Source organism: Microtus pennsylvanicus, chromosome 17 (genome assembly GCF_037038515.1).
Source record: "Microtus pennsylvanicus isolate mMicPen1 chromosome 17, mMicPen1.hap1, whole genome shotgun sequence".
NCBI lineage: Eukaryota > Metazoa > Chordata > Mammalia > Rodentia > Cricetidae > Microtus > Microtus pennsylvanicus.
In genome coordinates, this window is record NC_134595.1 from 29,475,547 (window position 1) to 29,493,566 (window position 18,020).

The following is an 18,020-nucleotide window of genomic DNA, read 5'->3' on the forward strand; positions in this document are numbered from 1 at the left end:
CTGACCACCTCACCCAGGCGTAAGGACTCCCATACTCCGGCTCAGGCTGGGCCTGTTGGCATAAGGGTGGAAGAGGGAAATAGAAACGGGAGTGCCAGAGCTAAGACAGAGCTAAGCAATCGTAGAGGCAACCTTTAAAATCTTAGCAGAAACACATTTCCCATGACTTCGAATGTCTTACTTAAAAGAAAACACATACATCAGAACCATAGCCATCGTAAAATCTAAGAACACTAAATTGCTTCTATGCAACAGTTGCTTAGTTCATGAAACACAAAGCCCATTTGCATTACACTTTCTTCTTGACATAGATACGATCTAATTAAATCAGGGCAAGGTCTAGAGATGCACCATCGCCAGGTTTTAAATAAAGATAATTAAAACCTTATGATAACGCCCAATTTTGGTTTCCCCAAGGGGACCATGTTTGCTGATTCCAGGATGGTAACTACCCCTCCTGGCCTTTAGGGTTTATTTATCATCCTTGTCATCTCAATAGAGAAGGCATGTCCGGGGAGTCAAGAAAGAAACCATCTTAGGAATTTGCACAGTAAAGGCTTTATATTATTAATATATTAAGCGGCATAATCTGGCCTCCATGGACACAGAGTGAGATGTGATTACACTAGGCAGGGTTGACAGATGCCCTGAGGTTCTCAGCTGTTCCAACCAGCAGGGGACAGAGTTTTGGGCACCTGGCAGGTGTGAAAGTCTCTGGGGGAATCAGGAGTGGCATTGTCACTGTGACCTCAAGTGGGTCCCTAAATGCTCTGGGCTTGTCCCACACCAACAAGAATAGCAAGTTGGACTCTTATTTCCAGGGCCCCAGCTCTCAGATTTGGATTTCCTTTTTTAGTCTAGTTCTTTGAACCCCCCCCCCAAAAAAACAAAGTAATTTTTGGGGTGGTGGCACGTGCCACAGTGTAAGTGAAACTCAGAAGATCACTTTCGGAAGTCAGCTTTCTACCCTGTTAGAAGTCACTTTCCACCATGTAGGTTCCAGGGTTCGAACTCAGGTTGTCAGGCCTAAGTTTAAGTCTACCATGGGAGAGTCGTGTAGCACATGGATGCTGATAGTGAAATTCACTGACTTTCTCCCATTCTCGTCTTCGGCTCGCTAACTGTGGACCTCCCGTGTGAAGCTTCAGACCTTAGGACAGATATACTGGAATCTGACAGAGTCCAGCATGGAGACCCAATTCCCTAGAGGCTCATACAAAAGGTGAATGAATGCTGTAACATTTGCGGTGTTGACACTACAATAAACTCTTTGGAGCCAGGACAGCCTTATTGCCACCCCTAGAATCTTAAGATGACGAAATTCCTCCCTTGGGAACCCGAGGGACCACAGGTCTGAAGATGACACATTGTTCCAGAGTTTTGGGTTCTGCTTCCGTCTCCCGCCTGTTCTATCTCTGATCCCTGATCATTGGCTTCCTTCTTGTCAGTTCTGGGGAAAGCTCTCTTGTGAAGTTACCACCAGGTTACGTCCAAGGGCCAGCTCTCTGTTCTGCCCTTCCAATCTCTCCCCTGATACCCAACTGTTCTTCCTCCTCTCGGTTTCGAGGGCCAGACCTTTGACACCTCCCACAGCTGCAATGCCTGGGCCTGGCCCCAGATGTCCCAAACTGAGCTTGTACTTAGTTTCTGCTTACATAAATCTTGCTTCCTCTAAAGCAGATCGTGCCTGAGGGGCCTGTGAGGAAGTCACAGCTGCATCGTCAAAGATACTCAGCAGAAACTTCCCAGCACTCACTTCACATGTAACTGCCCAACAAAACCACACAGGGGCTGGTCTTAAGCAAGGAGGAAAGGGACAGGGGTGACAGCTATATTTTTAACGCCAAGGTAAGCACACCCCTGGTGCATGTTTAGTCAAGAGGTAATACTGTGTGACCTAACTGTCAGCCGTTAGTACACCAGAGCGGCTGCTTGGAGACCTAGTTATCACAGTGGTGAGATGCCATGGCCACCCTGCAGCCAAGCGAATGGACACGCTTACTAAGCTCAAACCCAACTGCTCTGCTTTGTTTCCCAGAGCATGCACTGACGTCTAATGCAGCTAACGAGGCTGCGTGCATTAGCCGTGGAGCTGTCAGTGAGGAGCTTCTGGTGCAGTGTGGAGCACTTGCCTAGGGGGAGGCTCTACATCCAAGCCCAGCACTGCAAAGAAGAACCCTCACCATAGCTGATTGGAAGACTGGGGGTGGCGGAGGTCACAGCCTCCTCTCCAGGGAACCTCCAGCTGTTGCAGAAACATCTTCAATAACGTATGGCTACTTTTGTGTGTGTTTCCACACACATGTACACACATGTGAAAGGTAGTGGAAAACTTAAGTGTCATTTCATTCTCCAGGAATGCCTTCTCGCCTTCTATTTTTTTTTTCCTTTTGAGACATGGCTTCCCACTGGCCTGGAACTTGCTAAGTAAGGCTAAGTTAGGTGGCCAGTCAGCTTCACTAATTGTCCCTTGAACTGGGATACCCAAGCACATACCACCGCACACAGCTTTCTTCATGTAAGTTCTGCGGAGTGGAACTCGGGTCTTCATTGACCCCTTGAACTGTTTCCCCAGTCCAACTCGCGGCTGGTTTAACCAAGGCTAGCTTTTACTGGAGAGTGTGTGGCAAAGTGGGCATGCAGTGTCCAGTCCATCACACCAACAATTCTGAGACAATCATTAACCACCGTCCTGTAGTTTCATATTGTGGGAAAACTATTGAAAACCGATGCCTTCTACTCTTTGGGAAATGACAAGTAACACCCACCCCAGCCCAGCCTGGTCTGGCCCACCCGACCCTCGGTTAACTAATATACAAGCACTTCATCAGTGATGTGGGGGACCAGCAGAGGAGGGGGTGATGGTCTAAGGACCGAAAGCAGGGACAGGAAATCAAAGGTGTGCCATGCAGAAGCAATAACGCCGTTACTGACCCTTAGGCTGCCGCGACTACCCACGGACAAGCGCTCGTCTTCGTCAGAAGCCTAGTAAAAGACAGGATGAGAACACAACCGTGAGCCGTACTGGGAAGAACCTGCCGATCCGACTCGGCAGCAGTGGGTGGACCAGCAACACCCCGAGGGCTCAGAGGATGTGCGCCCAGGCCCTCAGTATGCCTCAGTTTGTCTAAGACTGCTTATGGAAGCACAGTATATCACAGGTAAGGAGGGTTATTAATAAGCCTCAATGATTATAAAAATTATTTATGGGTGTTTAACAGCAACAATAAGCATTTACGCTCTGGGGAATAATATATTAATAATAATATTTAAGCATTTCCAAACAGGGATGGAGATACAGTTTAGTAGTGGTAGGCAGGGTGCCTAAACTTGCATGAGGCCCTGGATTCAGTATTTAGTTTTTTAAAAAAAAACCCAAACACAATTTCTTTACACAATTTAGCCCCAATAAAGAGTACGGTCTTTATTCAGGTAAAGATAGCAGTTTTATACCAATAATAGCAAATATTGTATCTATTTCAGCCACTAGAGGAACAATTAAGGCTCCGTCAACTTGTCCCTTGCTGTGAAGGAGCGTGGTACTGACCGATGTGTTTCTCCGGAATCTACGAGAGTAGCGCTCGCTGTCTTCCTACCGAAGCAAAGGGAATGGCAGAGAGAGGTTAGAGAGAGCAAGGCAGAATCCTTAGAAACCCTAGAAGATCCTCAGAATCCAGTGTTTCTGATCTACATGGCAAATCAGTATTTTCTCTGGTTTCATTTAAAGGGTCTAAGGAAAGGACTGTGGGAAACAGCTCCTTGGGGGAGGTCCCTAAGAACCAAAAAACACCAGCAGAGTTCGTGGCTTTAGAAGCAGCCAGAGGGCAGTGAGCAAGCGCTGGGGCAGAAAGGAAGCCTTGCTTTTTTTGTAACCTTATAATCTGGTTTAAAATCAACTCTCTTCCCCTCTGAACTGACTCCCCTTTGGGAAGTGATTTCCCCAGAAAACTCCAGTGTGGATGCCACCCAGCTTGCTTTATGGACTCCAGGACAAACAGGTTTCTGCATGCTTGTCTCTGGAGTAGAACGGGAGCTTTTCTTTCTGGAAGTGGCCACCTTTTAACTGTCCTTAAGATTTGATAAGAAAACACACCTTAGGGGATGTGTGACACAGCTAACTGGGCTGGGCAGTGAGTTTTTATATCACACATAGCATCTAAGATGGCAGAGGCGGCCTTGACTCTCCCTCGGGCTGTTTAAGGGTGAGGAGCCTTGACGAGAACATTTCTAGGACTTCAGTGCCAAAAGCCTGCGTCAAAATCCAGGACGGCGGCCAGGATCTGCAGAGGCGGGTAGCTTAATAAGACCAAAACTTTGCTCTCGGATCAATGGAAAGCACCAAAGGGTGCGCCACCCAGAGTCTTGACACTTGGGCACCTCTCCTGAGAGGCCTGGGGGCCTTGGCTGCCCTGGGAAGACAGACAGCTTCTTAAAGAAAACAGATGGGGGAGGGGAGTCTCAATAGTAGGGGTTTTCTTTTTTTTTGTTTTGTTTTGGTTTTTTTTTTTTTAGTTTTTTTTGAGACAGGGTTTCTCTGTAGCTTTGGAGCCTGTCCTGGCACTAGCTCTTGTAGACCAGGCTGACCTCGAACTCACAGAGATCCCCCTGCCTCTGCCTCCCAAGTGCTGGGATTAAAGGCGTGCGCCACCACAGCCTGGCAATAGTAGGGGTTTTCACGGTCACAGAGGAGACCAGAGGAGCCAACAAACAGCAAGAGAGTCCGAGCCGAGTGTGCAAGTTCGGAGATGAGGGTGATAGGGCAGCTGGCTGTCCATGAAGGAAGGAAACAGTCTAGGGCCTCTTCTGGTTCATCAGAACAGCGAGATGTTCCGATGGTAACCGGAGGTTCTCTGGAAAATTCTTGCACAAGGGCACATGCCTCGCTGGAGTCCCTGGGGATCTTCTGATGCAGAGAACTGGGGAAGCAGTGGCAAGGGTGCCTCACACACAACACCAGCCTGCAGACATCAGCAGTCCCCTCCAGCAGAGGGACAGGTCACACGCCTGGCCAGGCCGTTCCTAACAACACCACACCAGATGCAGAAATGCCCCGAGGAAGACCTCTGAGTATCAAATTACGGGGCAAGTGGAATCTACTGGCATAATTAAACTGCAGTCAAAATTCAATTAGAAACCATTTAAGTCTTAAAATGATATCCAAGGCCTACCATCCACTGCTCGATGTCGCCCCATTTTGTATCCAGCCCATAATATTTCTACAGACAGAAAAGGAAAGAAAATTAGGCAAGAAGTAAACAGTAAAGACATAGGAAATGGTTCCACCATGCTCTCCCACCCGCAATGACTTTTGGAGGCGGCATGCCAGGCACGGTGGCCACACAGCTGGGGTCTGCAGAGAAGCCATTGGCTGAGCACGGATGCAACAGCCTGAGAGGAGACCTCCTTCCTGGCCGGCCCACTGGGTCCAGAGCAAAATCCCCACAAAATGGGATGGCCTGTTCAGGATGTCGGGAAAACAAACCTTGTGCAGAAGCCCAGCAGGCCCCTCGGCAAAGCAGCTCACAGCTTTAGGGCACGCTTGCAGAAGGAACAAATGCTGTCTAGTAGCGTAAGCTCAGACCCATCCCACGCTGCTGCCCCAGGAAGGGTCCAAACAGGAGGCAGGGGGTGGGGCTGTGCTGAGCCGGCTTCCAGCTGTATGCTGCTGCGCTCTGACACCTGTGCCAGATGCAGGTTGGAGAAGCCACACCTGCTGACAGATGCCCAACCTGCAGAGCAGGCCTTTGGGTGGGAAGAGGCTGTGGCTACCAGCTCCAGCTTTTACCCACCTACTCTAAGCCACGGTGGTCCAAATCAGACTCAACAAGGTAGGTTGAAAAGGCTGCTTCTATCACTAGAGTGGCCCAGGTTGGATGAGAATCTGGGCTTGACAACCGGCTTGGCATTGTTCCTTATTTCCTCCCCAATTTCCAGCAAGAAAATCAAGGAACAGAAAACCAAACCTCCAGGATGTCACATTTTACACACCTTAAGCTTACAAATCAAAAACATAAAAATGGGTGTGAGAAATACAAGGCAATTTTAAAATAACTTTCTAGTCACTCAAACATGCTGTGATCATTATGTTTGGTTTAGTTTCACCTTGAAGGAGGGCCGGGTTTCAGATACGTGGTATATGGCCCTGCCCTTCCTCAGAGAGAGGTTGGTAAGTAGAAAAGCAAAAGAAAAGAAATTAGGGGAAGAACTCACACAGTCTTGAAATGCCAAGAGTGTCAAGCTAGTGCAAAAAAAGCCACACAAGCAATCTTTTCCTGCTGAGTTACGTTACATGCAAAAGCCACATCTGTGTACAACAGAGGTTCTCAACCTGTGGGTTGCATATCAGATATCCTGCATATCAGATATTTATTATGATTCATAACAGCAGCAAAAGGGCAGTTATGAAGTAGCAACGAAATAATATTACGGGCGAGGGTCACCGCAGCATGAGTTGTGTTAAAGTTGTCACAGCATTAGGAAGGTTGAGAACCAGCATTAGGAAGGTTGATGCAGAAGGTTCTGCAGGGTGCTGAACCCATGAGAGGGTTGTGATTGTGGAGATCAAAAGCCAAAATTATCATTGCTGTGTATAGTTGCCATGGAAACCACCGATCATCCACCTCTATCTGGTCCTACATCCGTTGTCAGTTGAAGTCTTTGAAGCGTATTAACTTGGTAGAACAAGCTTCCATCAAACCAAAACCTAAGAATGTTATCGGCTAGCACCTAAAACCCACAGTGAGATTTCCCTTCTCTGCTCTAGCCTGCCTACACAATGTCCCCACCAATGTACATGGGAAATGCCTTGATTTATGACTTACTTTTGTTTTGTAACTATAAAAAATTTAAGTATTGGGGGCAATCTGAATCTCTGGCCATGGTTCATTTCTGGCTCAGAATAAACTCTCTCTTATTCCCCTTGGAGCAAGAGCTGTTTGGTTTTTTGTTGTTGTTTTGTTTTATGTATCCATACCAAAATAAATAAAAGCAAACACTTGCTAAACTGTCCAAGACACATTTTAATTTCATTTCCAGTGGGTGCCGTGTGTTAAACACTCTTCTGTACTCAGCTATGCTAGCTTCACCCTTACCTGTGACATCCAGATCCTAATTCGTGTGTAACATATGGCGCCTTTGTTCCTGTCTGATTTTTAGTTAACAAGACAGGAAGGGAGCCAGACTGAGGCACAAGGTGCTTGACTTTGAGAAACAGCCTTGAGCACTGAGGAGCTAATTGGCCGAATCGCCACAGGACCAGGAGAGAACGCTCCCGACTCCTGTCCTCATCACAGTTTTGAGCGTTAAGGAAAGCCTTTCCTTTCCTCAGACTTAGACAAACAGTGTGGATTTCCGGAGCTCCTCCAGCTGTGCCCTGCACCTGAGCTCACATCTGACAGTTCTCACATTGCATCTCAGGCCTGTCAGCAAAAACCCAACCATGACCTGAACAGGAAAGGGTAGGAAGTGAGGGGAAATGACATGATCCAGTCCCTTTCCTGCAGCCTCACTGTCCATCAGGGCTCCCCAGCCTTACCAGAACCTGCCAGAGTCCTCCTGGGATTCTAGGGGACAGGGGACACACTGGCTTCAGTATCCATTTCATATCGGATGCTAGGACCACTATCAGTGTGCCTACAGATTCTGCTGGCTGCCCACTGGACCTTTCTGCCTCTTCAGGAGAGATTTTCCAGTGGAGGCAGGATGGGCTGGGCTGAGGGTTATCAACTGAGCTCAGGATTGCATACAGTGGGCTCTGAGGCTTACCAGTGACATGTATAAGAGGCCTGTGTGTTCTGAACTCTAAGATCTGTGTTCTTACTCTGATATATCACTTTAAAAGGAGGACACAAATTATCACATAATCCCAGTATAGCCTAAACTATGGGTGATCCTCCCGCCTCTGCCTCCTGAGTGGTAGGATCAGAGCACAACAATGTCTTACTATGTGGCAATTTGCACTGGTATGTTTAAGGTTTTCTAATAAAGTCATCTGGGAAAAAAACCTTTATCTTTTAATATACATTTTTAAAAGCTTCCTCCAATTCTAAAATGTGGTTTGTGTTAGAATTCTTTTCTGCATCGGAGACAATTCTCCAGTTCCTTGCGGCAAAAGGATCAAGGGATGTGTCCGATGCATGGCTGCCGCCTCCTGTGAAAGAGTTGTTAATCAGGCAGGCAGACAGAGGTGGTGGTGGGCACAGCAAGCGGGGTGGGCAGCACACGGCATTGCTCTGCAGGTGTCAAAGCCTCGGGAAAGGGAGAGCAGCACATGCGTACTAGAGATGAAGGACAGAGCCTACCTTCTGGACTTGGTAGATCTACAGCGAAGGGCAAAGGGAAAGGGGAAGAAATAGAAAAGGCAGTTAAAATTGCAGGAACGGTTCAGAGAGGTTCAGCAACAACTAGAAGTATGAACGAATGCTGTACTGCAGAAAAACAAAGATTGTTGATTAAATATGAAGAAAAAAATGAATTAAGCCCCACTTCTTCACTTGTTCTGTGCTGTTCTAGGTGACGGCTGGGGGTCATTCCACACCAGTGTCTGCAGAGCCCACTGGTACCTAATGCAGAGTGTGCGTGGCCTATTGCCACACCGGGAAATAGGAATTAAAGGCATCTTTTGATGGGGACAAGCAGGGACGAAGACGCAGAGGGAGTATGGAGGGGCATGAGAGGGGAATGGTGGGGATTCTGATCAAAGTGCATCATACACACACACACACACACATGCACACACACACACACACACACACACGAATGAAACTGTCAAAGAGTAAACATTAAATTACCTTTAAAAGGAAAACTGCTTTTCTTACGATTAAAAGTTTAACCAGAAAAGTGTCCAATTTTAAGTAGGAAATTGAATGGTCAGATTCAGAAACGATTAATAGAGGCTTTATCATCCTGGTCCATGCAGATTTATAGGAAATAGAAAGAGTGTTCCGGTAAAACGCTGCAGCCGTGGAATGTGCTAACATACAAAAGGGGCTTCCTCTCCCAAAAGAGAGGTTTTCATCAGGACCTTCTCTCAATTTCACAGACACCACTAAGAAGTAGATACTTGCATTCATTGGACAAGCCACGGGTTGTATTGGGCCTTGTTATGGACACGGGCCTAGAAATTTGGCCCTTGTCTTCAGACAAGAAAGCACAGGTAAATACAGTCAACATTCAACTACAATAAACACAGCATCTCAAATCAAAATGGTTACGCAGTCAGGGACATTAAGAGAGACACTATTTCCTATCAGTGCAAGCTCTCCTGTGATGTTCAAGGATCTCTGTTATTTGCCAGAGAACGCCAATATATTATTCTCATCTGGTAAGCCCATTAAAAGGAACTCCAGATCCACTCAATCAGCCCCAAAGCACAGTTCAAGGATGCTGCTGTTGGCTCTTACCATTTGCACCAGACAGGGGCCGTTACCAGGAAGACCTAGAGCGCCCTGGGTCTGCATATAGCTCACTGTTTTGTCTTGGTGGCAGACCTATACCCCAACACAGCTGTCTTTCTCATTGGCTCTTTGCACACTCTGCAAACTCTCCTGGGGGACCCCAACTCTGGCCACCAGCTTTAGGGAGGCCTCCTCAGCTCATCCAGGCTGCCTTAGCTCTGACCCTTTCCTGTGGGAAAACCATTCCTGATCAGCAACAGCACATACAGGAGAAAGCAAGGATCGCGTTTCCCAGTTTTATAACAAAATACCAGCCCTACTGGCTAAACACTAGCCGTCCAAAGCAGATTCATTTCTCCTTAATCAACAACTTAAAATGCCAGTGCCCTGGGCTATCAGATGGTATGAGCTCAAGTTGGGCTCGCTGCTTCTAATAATAGCCAGGGCTAAGAAGACAGGCGGAGGGAGCAGTCTGCGAGGGGCTGCGGCGTCAGGCTGCAAGCCTGGGCTGTTAGCTGCTCTCGCTCTTCTCCATAGACTTGTCCGCTGACACTCGTTGCTTCTCTTCCTGACCACAAACGTCAGCTCTGGCTGACAAATTCTGCCACAAAGGCAGCAATGAGGAGACAGTTGGTGTTCAAGGCCAATTACCCTTCTGCTCAAAAAAAATAAAGTCGTAAGGACTCAGCCAATTTCCTCGTCACTGTGGATGCTGCCACACTCACAGAGAACTCTGCTCAGGGCGTCTCACCCAAGACTCTGTAGAAGATCTTTATGTAACCGTGTAATATGCACCAATCAACACTACCCATCAGTAAGAATAGATGCATGTACACATACTCTAACTCACTTTTACCTTGATCTCTGTAGGAATTTTACATCTTGGTGAAAGTCACTCACGACACCGAGCTCACTAACAGGCCCGAGCACAACATAGAGTCCCAGCCTCACTGCATCCCACGGCCCTGAGTCCTTGGTTTGTCTCTGGTAAAAGTTGAAACCAACAGCCGTGAGGCACGTCACACACTAGAAGGACAGTGGGGCAGAAAGTGCAATGAACCCCCTGGAACACGCAGCAGCCAAACGCCATGGGGGATCTCTGCAGAATGCTGGTGCTGGGAGAAACTCAGGGGTGGAGTGAGTGAGTGCCTAGCATACAGGAGGTCCTGGGTTTGATCCCCACTACCACCAAAAGAAGAAGAAAGAGAGAGAGAGAGAGAGAGAGAGAGAGAGAGAGAGAGAGAGAGAGAGAGAACCAACTTCTAAATAGAAGGGAAGACAGTGAGCCACCTTCCAATACTGGTTAAATTCTCTGCTCATAGCTTAACATACAGGAGAAGCTTGTCAAGGCTACTTCCTGATCACCACAGAAGAGGGTGAGGTCCCCTCACGGTGGTGACTGCCCAGTCCCGCCTTGCCCTCCCACCGGTACCCCTTTTGCTGAGCCATTAAGCTGGGGCTCCCAGCACTGTGTGGCCACCCACACACCGTCTGGAAGTTTCCTTCCCCAAATCAAGTCTGGCCACACCCCTCTTCTGTTGGCATATTTCTTTCTAGGGTGGCAAAGTTCCCAGGCAGGGAGGGACAGTGAACATCACAGTCTGGTGGTCCAGCTGTCCCTACAAAGCACATGACAGGCCTGGGCCCGGTTGGGAAGGTGGAGGACTCATGCCACGGTCTAAAGAGAAACAGGAAAAGCGAATTTCCATCCGAAGCTGTGCAGCGGTGAACCTCGGCTGGGCTCCATAAGTAGAACCAGAGCCTACAGAGGAAGACCACTTCAGTGGCCATTGACTACTCACACATTCGAGCCATCCTAATGGGCAAGCCCTGCAGTGTGGGGCTGGAGCGGATGATCCTCGATGGGTTCATTCCCTGAGAGGGCAAGGCTGTGTGGAAGCCAGCGCCCTAACACAGTTAAAGAGCCCACATTCTTGCTGTTGGTTTTAAAAACAGCAGATAGAAGCCGGGCAGTGGTGGCACACGCCTTTAATCCCAGCACTCGGGTGGTAGAGGCAGGCAGATCTCTGTGAGTTCAAGGCCAACCTGGTCTAAAAGAGCTAGATCCAGGACAGGCTCCAAAGCTACAGAGAAACCCTGTCTCGAAAAAAAACAAAACAAACAACAACAAAAACGCAGACAGGATGATAAAGGGGTGTGGGCACCTCTGACCCCCTGCAGTACAATTGTTCCCACGGCTACTTATCCATAGTACTCACCTATTTTTTGTATCACTATATAAGCCTTGGGGGGAAATTTTTTTTTTAAGTGAAAGACACTGGTCAATTAAATTAAAAAAAAAAGAATTACTCTGTTCTTTTCTGGTTCTAACTGAGAGGATCCAGAGCCAGTTCTCTCCAGCCCTTCGAAGCCAGAAAACTGGCCTGGAACCTCACTACTGAAGGGCAAGCTCACGGGCTTCCTTTCAGGCCCCCGGAGCCTGGCATCCGCGCTATGCACACTCTGCGCCAACCCGGAACAAACCACAGGGGCACACACATTCCAAGCAGGAGTGAGACAAAGGTGACAGTGAAGGGAGCAGGTGCTCCGACTTCACGGTCCTAACACACCTCAGAGAAAGCCAAGCACGAGCACCCCAGCCTCCGTTACCTCCTTCTGTTGCCGCTCCAGCTCCTTCATGCGGATCTCTCGAGCCTCGGCGCGGGCTGCACGCTTCGCTGCAAGCCTGGCCTCCGCCTGAAACAGACCCAGAAACCTTATTAGAGAACAGACCAGGCACCTTCCGGGTACATAGTTAATGACACTGTACAGAGAAAATCTTGTTTAGGGCTTAACAAGCACACAGTGGCAATTCGCGGATGCTCTCGAGTGGCAGGGTTTTCTGGACCGGGATGAATGGTAGCTCTGAGTCCAGGAGCTCCTCCTCCATTATCAGTTAGCTGGGGGTCCACCGAAGTCTGAAAACTTTACATGGAAATTTACAGAAACAAATAATTCCTGTGTTTTTTAAAACCCCGCAGAGCTGATCAAATGCATGCACTGTTTTGTTCGGTCTTGCTCAAACCTTGAGTCCCTTTGTCTGGAGTTTCTATGTCTTATGCACGATTTGTCTGTTGGTCACCACCACACCCACTCCAGCAACAGCCGGCTCTTGTGTTGGGATCACCCACATTTCACTTAGCAAAGCCCCAAAGCACGCGAGTGGTGATTCCGATAGCTTCCATATGCCCCAAAAGAGCCTAGAAATACTTCCTTTTAGTAAAGGGGCGAAAGTTCCTGACTCAAAGAGGAAAGGAAAATCCTATGCTAAGATCGCCATGGCCTACAGAATTGCTGTTGTCTTACTGTGCTCAGTTTAGAAATAGTTATGTCGTAGGTATGAATGCAGGAGAAACACAGTCCAACAGAGTTTGGCATCACCAAGGACAGGAGGGTGACTGTTGAACCCTCACTAAATGCCAGGTGGGTACTGTTCTAGGACTCATGGCAGAGCCTGGCAGCCATGCAGGGCTCCAGTCTGGTGCCCTCGCTGATCCACTCCGAGACTCCTGCTCAGCCCCTCTTGGTCTCCCCTCATATCCTATGAATCCCCTCCCCTCTGTGGTGAGGGGAGCTCGGGTTCTCCCAAGGTGACCAAGGGCACCATGGATAGTAGAGTCAGTCTTTGTATTAAAAGCTCTTCCTCTAACAATCTTTAGGCCCCTGGCAGAACAGCCATCAGAACACAGCTGACTATGCCAACCAAAGGGTTACAGATGGCATTTTGACCCGGACTATGTGAATGCTCTTATCTCATGCAACCCGGAAGCCAGGGAGGTAAAAGGCAGAATGTTCCAAAATGCAGGCTCTCTGGTGACAAGCCCCGCCTTCTTGGCAGGTAAGTTCCCTTGAATGGTCAATAATTCTTCCACCCACAGCTCTGGAGTTTTGTAATATCTCACTGTTCCCTGGGTCATTTTAATACAGCACTTTCTGGACCCAGATAGCTGTTGGGGCCAGCCAGGAGCAAGAGCCTAAGCACATTTGGCTTTCTGAGCTGCGTACTCCCACTAAGGAGATATAGGAGATAGGTCCTGGTGGCTGACCTGAATACCACCTCCCTGACCACACACACACACACACACACACACACACACACACACACACACACACACAGCAGAAGACAAACTGATCCTTCCTTTCCCCTTCCCTCAGTTGTGGACTATTACTTTAATTATGTACAGATGTATTACATTATTACATTGGTTTATGTTGTGGAATATTTAACTATGTAAAGGTGTGTTACATTTGTTTATGCTGTATTTGTTTAATTGTGTAAAGATGTGTTGCTGTTTTACCTTGCCTGCCTAAGGTACCTGATTGGTCTAATAAACAGCCAATAGCTAGGCAGTAATGGAATAGGCAGGGCTGGCAGGAAGAGAGAATAAATAGGAGGAGGAATCTAGCATTGAAAAGAGAATGAAGAAGGAAGAGGGAGACTCCTGGGACCAGCCAGATATAGAGGAAGCAGGAAAGGAGGATGTACAGAATGAAAGAAAAGTAAAATCTCCTGAGGCAAAATGTAGATGAAGAGAAACGGGTTCAATTAAGTTATAAGAGCTAGCAAGAAAGGAGTCTAAGCTAAGGCCAACATTCATAACTAATATTAAATCTCTGTGTCTTTATTTGGGAGCTGGTTGGTGGCCCAAAAGAAAGCCTGTTCTCCCTATTATTTTTTCACTTTTGATTTATTTGAAAAGACAAGGTCTTGCTATCTACATAGCCAAGGCCAGCCTCAAATTCACCATCCTCCTGCCTCAGTCGTCCTACCTTCTGCCATGCTAGGATTTCAGGAGCTCATCACCATGCCTGGCCCTGATTTCTTCCAATTCTAATGTAAGTTAACTACTAAGTTGAATCGCAAGGGGTTTCCTGTCAGCTTCCAAGGACTCGACTCTGGAACAGATTTTGCTTGTGTGGTCCCTTATTAGTCCAAGACCACGTCTTTCAAATCAAAGGGCATCCAATAGGACAAGCTGGGGCTGGGGCCGGGGCTGGGGCCGGGGCTGAGGCTGAGGCTGGGGCTGAGGCCGGGGCTGGGGCTGAGGCCGGGGCTGGAGCACAGAGGTGAAGTGTTGCCCCATCATGGTTGTAATCAGACATCTGGCACTTGATGTCATTTTAAAGGTTCCACACCAACCACATATCCTAAATGGGTAATTGTCTGTAAGAATAATCTAGGGCTGGAGGGGAAGGGTCAAGAAGGGTCTTTACATTCAGAACCTTCCCTTGGGTGAGGAGGCACACAGCCCTGGGCATGTGGGTTCCTTTCTAAGAAGGCAGAGACTAGGCAAGAGCTTTGACAACAGTATTAGTCCATCGGCTTGGACAAGGAGGAACAGGGAAGTGTTTGTTGAAAGAGCAAGAAGACCTATGCACCAGATGGGGCAGAAGGAGAGAGGAATGTAGTTGACAGAATTCTAGAAAGGCCCACCATTCTAGGAGGGTCCCCAGAACTCTGCTGCCTCTGCCTGGATGAATGCCCTGTATGCTGGCATCTGTAGTCTCTTCCCCTTGAGTGTGTATGTGAGGAGTCGTAAACACGATACCGTCATTCCTGTCACCACACAACATTAGACGGCAGATGAAGGGCTTTCGGTCAGCTGACCTTGAGTTGAGCAAAAAGAACGTGCTTGAGCTTGGTGGTCTTAGACAAGGCCTCTAAGAGGGTTTAGGGAAGTCTTTTGCTGGCCTTCAGAAAGCTGGATGCCATACAAGAGAGGCCTGTGAGGGGATCCCAAGAGCTATAAATAGCCCACAGGTGACAGCGAGTAGGAAGAGGGGCCACCAGCCTATGACCTCCAAGAAAGTTAAGGTTCTGGAACCACAAATGAGCTCAGAAATACAGAAGGACCTAGCTTGGCTAACTGCTGTTGATAGCCTGTTAGACCTGAGCACAGGTTCCAGCAAAGCGAGGGGCCCAAACACCTGACCCCAGAGCTGCAGCATCACAGATGAACGCTGTTCCAAGTGTCTTTGAGTATTTATTATACACCAACAGATGACCTTGCTTCTGAGATGACATTTCCCCTTCCTTGTTGTCCTCCACTAAGTTGGGGATGTTGGGTACCTCACACACTTTCCATGCCAGGATGCCTGACTAGTCCCTCATCTCTTCTGAATTAATTCTTAGCACTGGGCCAAAGTCCCTAAATGGGGTCCACGCATTTGAGCTTGTAGGACCTGTCACAGAATCTCCACGTGGGACACAGTTCTCATTGTGGTCCATTTTAGCCTAACATACTCAGTCCTTGAGGGCAGTCATGCTGAAAACCCATATAGCTACCAGTCCTGCCCTGAGAAGTCTAGGCCTGGGCTGACAACGGAGCCACATGAATGAAGACTGTTAAGTACCAGCTATTCCTGATATCAGGATTTAGAAGATTAGTTTGTAATTCAATACAGCTCCGGTCCTTGTAAGCTCCACCATTCATGACACCCATGGCTCTTACATTGGTCACATGACTTGTGGGGAGACAGAGCCTCACAGTAGAGGAAGTGATGGCAATCATCTTGTTTCCTGGGACCTGCCCAACCAAACACCAGTAGACAGAGGAGCCGAACACCGACACAGATCCAAGCCCTCCCCGTGACTGTGCATGCCTTCATGGGACAAATCCTACACCGAAAGAATTAGCCGGTGCTTCGGCGGCATGCTTCCTTCTCTTCAGACATGCTGCCAAGAACAGCAACACACAGACAGGAGCTGGAGGATGATGGTCGTGCATATGGTCCCTGCAGGGTCACCAGGGAAGGCTGGATGTGACTAAGTTGTGAAATGAACTGACGTACAAAGCAGCCAAGGTCCACCATGTGGCACCCAGGCTCAAGGTTCATTCCCTGGGCACAGTGCAAAGCCCAGGCCCGTCCTTGATGTGCCAACTGTCCAGGTGGTTCTCGTGGTCAGCTGCCTTGGGCAGGTATGCCAGGGGTATGCTTTCCTGGAGAGCTGCTTTGCCAAAATACAAAGCCATTGTGTGAGGTCACAGGCAGATTTGAAATTCTCCAAGTACATTCTTATGCTTGCTGCCCTTAGCTGGTTGAGGACTAGGGACAGTTTCCTAAGGAGCACCTGCTGCTTCTCCTCCAGAAGCCTGGTCCACCAGGGCCTCACAAGCTCCCTGTATGCTGGTGCCCCCTGGGATATTTGACCTTTTTCAGTAGGTAGGAGGTGGGGAAGGAAGTTGGAAGGGACCAAACCCCAAACCCATGCTCACTGATGCCAGAAAGCAAACTCAGTCCGGCTGGTTGCTCTAGAAACTGTCCAGGTGTAGGCCCACCTTGGCTCCTCCTTTTGCTTCATGAGCAGGGCACTGAGGTAGGGGGGTGTCAGGAACAGGCTCCTGTCACAAGCCACAGGCTTGCTAGCTTCTTGGGAATTCCCATAGCTGCTCATTAAGGATGTGTTTCCTCTCCCCTGCTGTGGTTCATGGCTGGAGCTCCCCTAGCTGCTCTGGGCCCAGGCCTGGGTTCTATAAGCAGCTTTTATAGGCTAGGCTTTTAAAATAGAGGCACTCCTTGGGGTGGGAACAGTTGGAAATGTCCCATAGATCACCAAAGTTGCCTATGACAATTCCACAAAGCTGATCCTGACTCCAGATTCCCCTTTACGCCCCATAAATCATATTCAAACCCAAGGGTACGCCTACCTAGATGAGACATACAACCCAAGAACACATCCACCCTAGTGACACATACAATCCATGGACACACCCATCATGGGTGAGACACACACATCCAATTACACACCCACCCTGGGTAAGAAGGATTGCGAGGAGAGCCACTGAGAAGCGCAAGTTTGACGCAGTGCCTCAGGTTTCCCACCTACTGTCCCCAGTGCCACCCCTACAGCTTGCTGCAGGGTCCCTTGGCCAAGAGTCCAGTTCACTGGCCAGCGACAGAAATAATTTCTACTGAAATTCCTTTTGTGGGCCATACAGTTGTATGTGTGACAGCCCCAAGGACAGGCTGGCAAAGGCTTCAGAGAGCTGTTTGAGAAGTCAGTGGGATGTCTTGCCTATCAGTAAAGTATGCACCGGGGTGTCAATGAGTAACCTCTCTGGCTCATACAACTGTTCCTGAAGTTGCTGCCTGGAGTCCTTCTGGCCACAAAAGACTAGACACCTAATTTACAGAGTGTGCTCAGACAAGGCGGGTCTGTGGGGAGCCCACCCCTCACCTCCAGGGTACACCACCTTCAGGGAGTCCTTCAACATCCAGGCTCTGCTCCTGCCAGTCCTGGGCCTTTCCTGACACTCATGCCTAGCAGACAAAGTATGCATGTCAAACCCTATCACCCTCTGGTCATGGTACTGACACCAAAGAGTCTCAGAGTCGACGGAAAAACTGGAAGGATTTCACATATGGGTTACAGCTCTAAGGAAGTTCTTGAGAAAGGGGATTGAGACAGTTCTGGTCTCAGGTCACTTCCTCCACCAGACTGAGGAAGCCTTGGGCCTACAAAGCCAGCTCCCACCCCTGAATCTGCAGGCAGACTCACTGCACAGGGTCCGTATGCAGCTCAGTCCTGCAATGCGCCTGGAAGTGGGATGCAACATTCTCTAACTTTCCAGAACTCCAACAGAGCCAATAGAGAGACCTCTGGGTTACAGAGAGACACATGAG

The 18,020-nt window shown here is 48.6% G+C and overlaps 1 protein-coding gene across 37 annotated transcripts in view; it reads right to left on the reverse strand.

The window, feature by feature from the left end:
* The window catches only part of Lrrfip1 (LRR binding FLII interacting protein 1), a 131,877-nt gene that overhangs the window by 49,947 nt on the left and 63,910 nt on the right, over positions 1-18,020 (reverse strand). For 16 of the 37 annotated variants that reach the window (XM_075951494.1, XM_075951491.1, XM_075951499.1 and 13 more), the window contains exons 2-7: positions 12,006-12,092; positions 8,301-8,318; positions 5,169-5,216; positions 3,548-3,592; positions 2,935-2,985; positions 14-52 (exon numbers count right to left, since the gene is read on the reverse strand). In XM_075951494.1, the coding sequence (XP_075807609.1) occupies positions 14-52; positions 2,935-2,985; positions 3,548-3,592; positions 5,169-5,216; positions 8,301-8,318; positions 12,006-12,092 (288 nt within the window). The remainder of the gene's footprint in view (positions 1-13; positions 53-2,934; positions 2,986-3,547; positions 3,593-5,168; positions 5,217-8,300; positions 8,319-12,005; positions 12,093-18,020) is intronic. The other 21 variants (XM_075951504.1, XM_075951502.1, XM_075951503.1 and 18 more) reach the window with 2 other exon arrangements.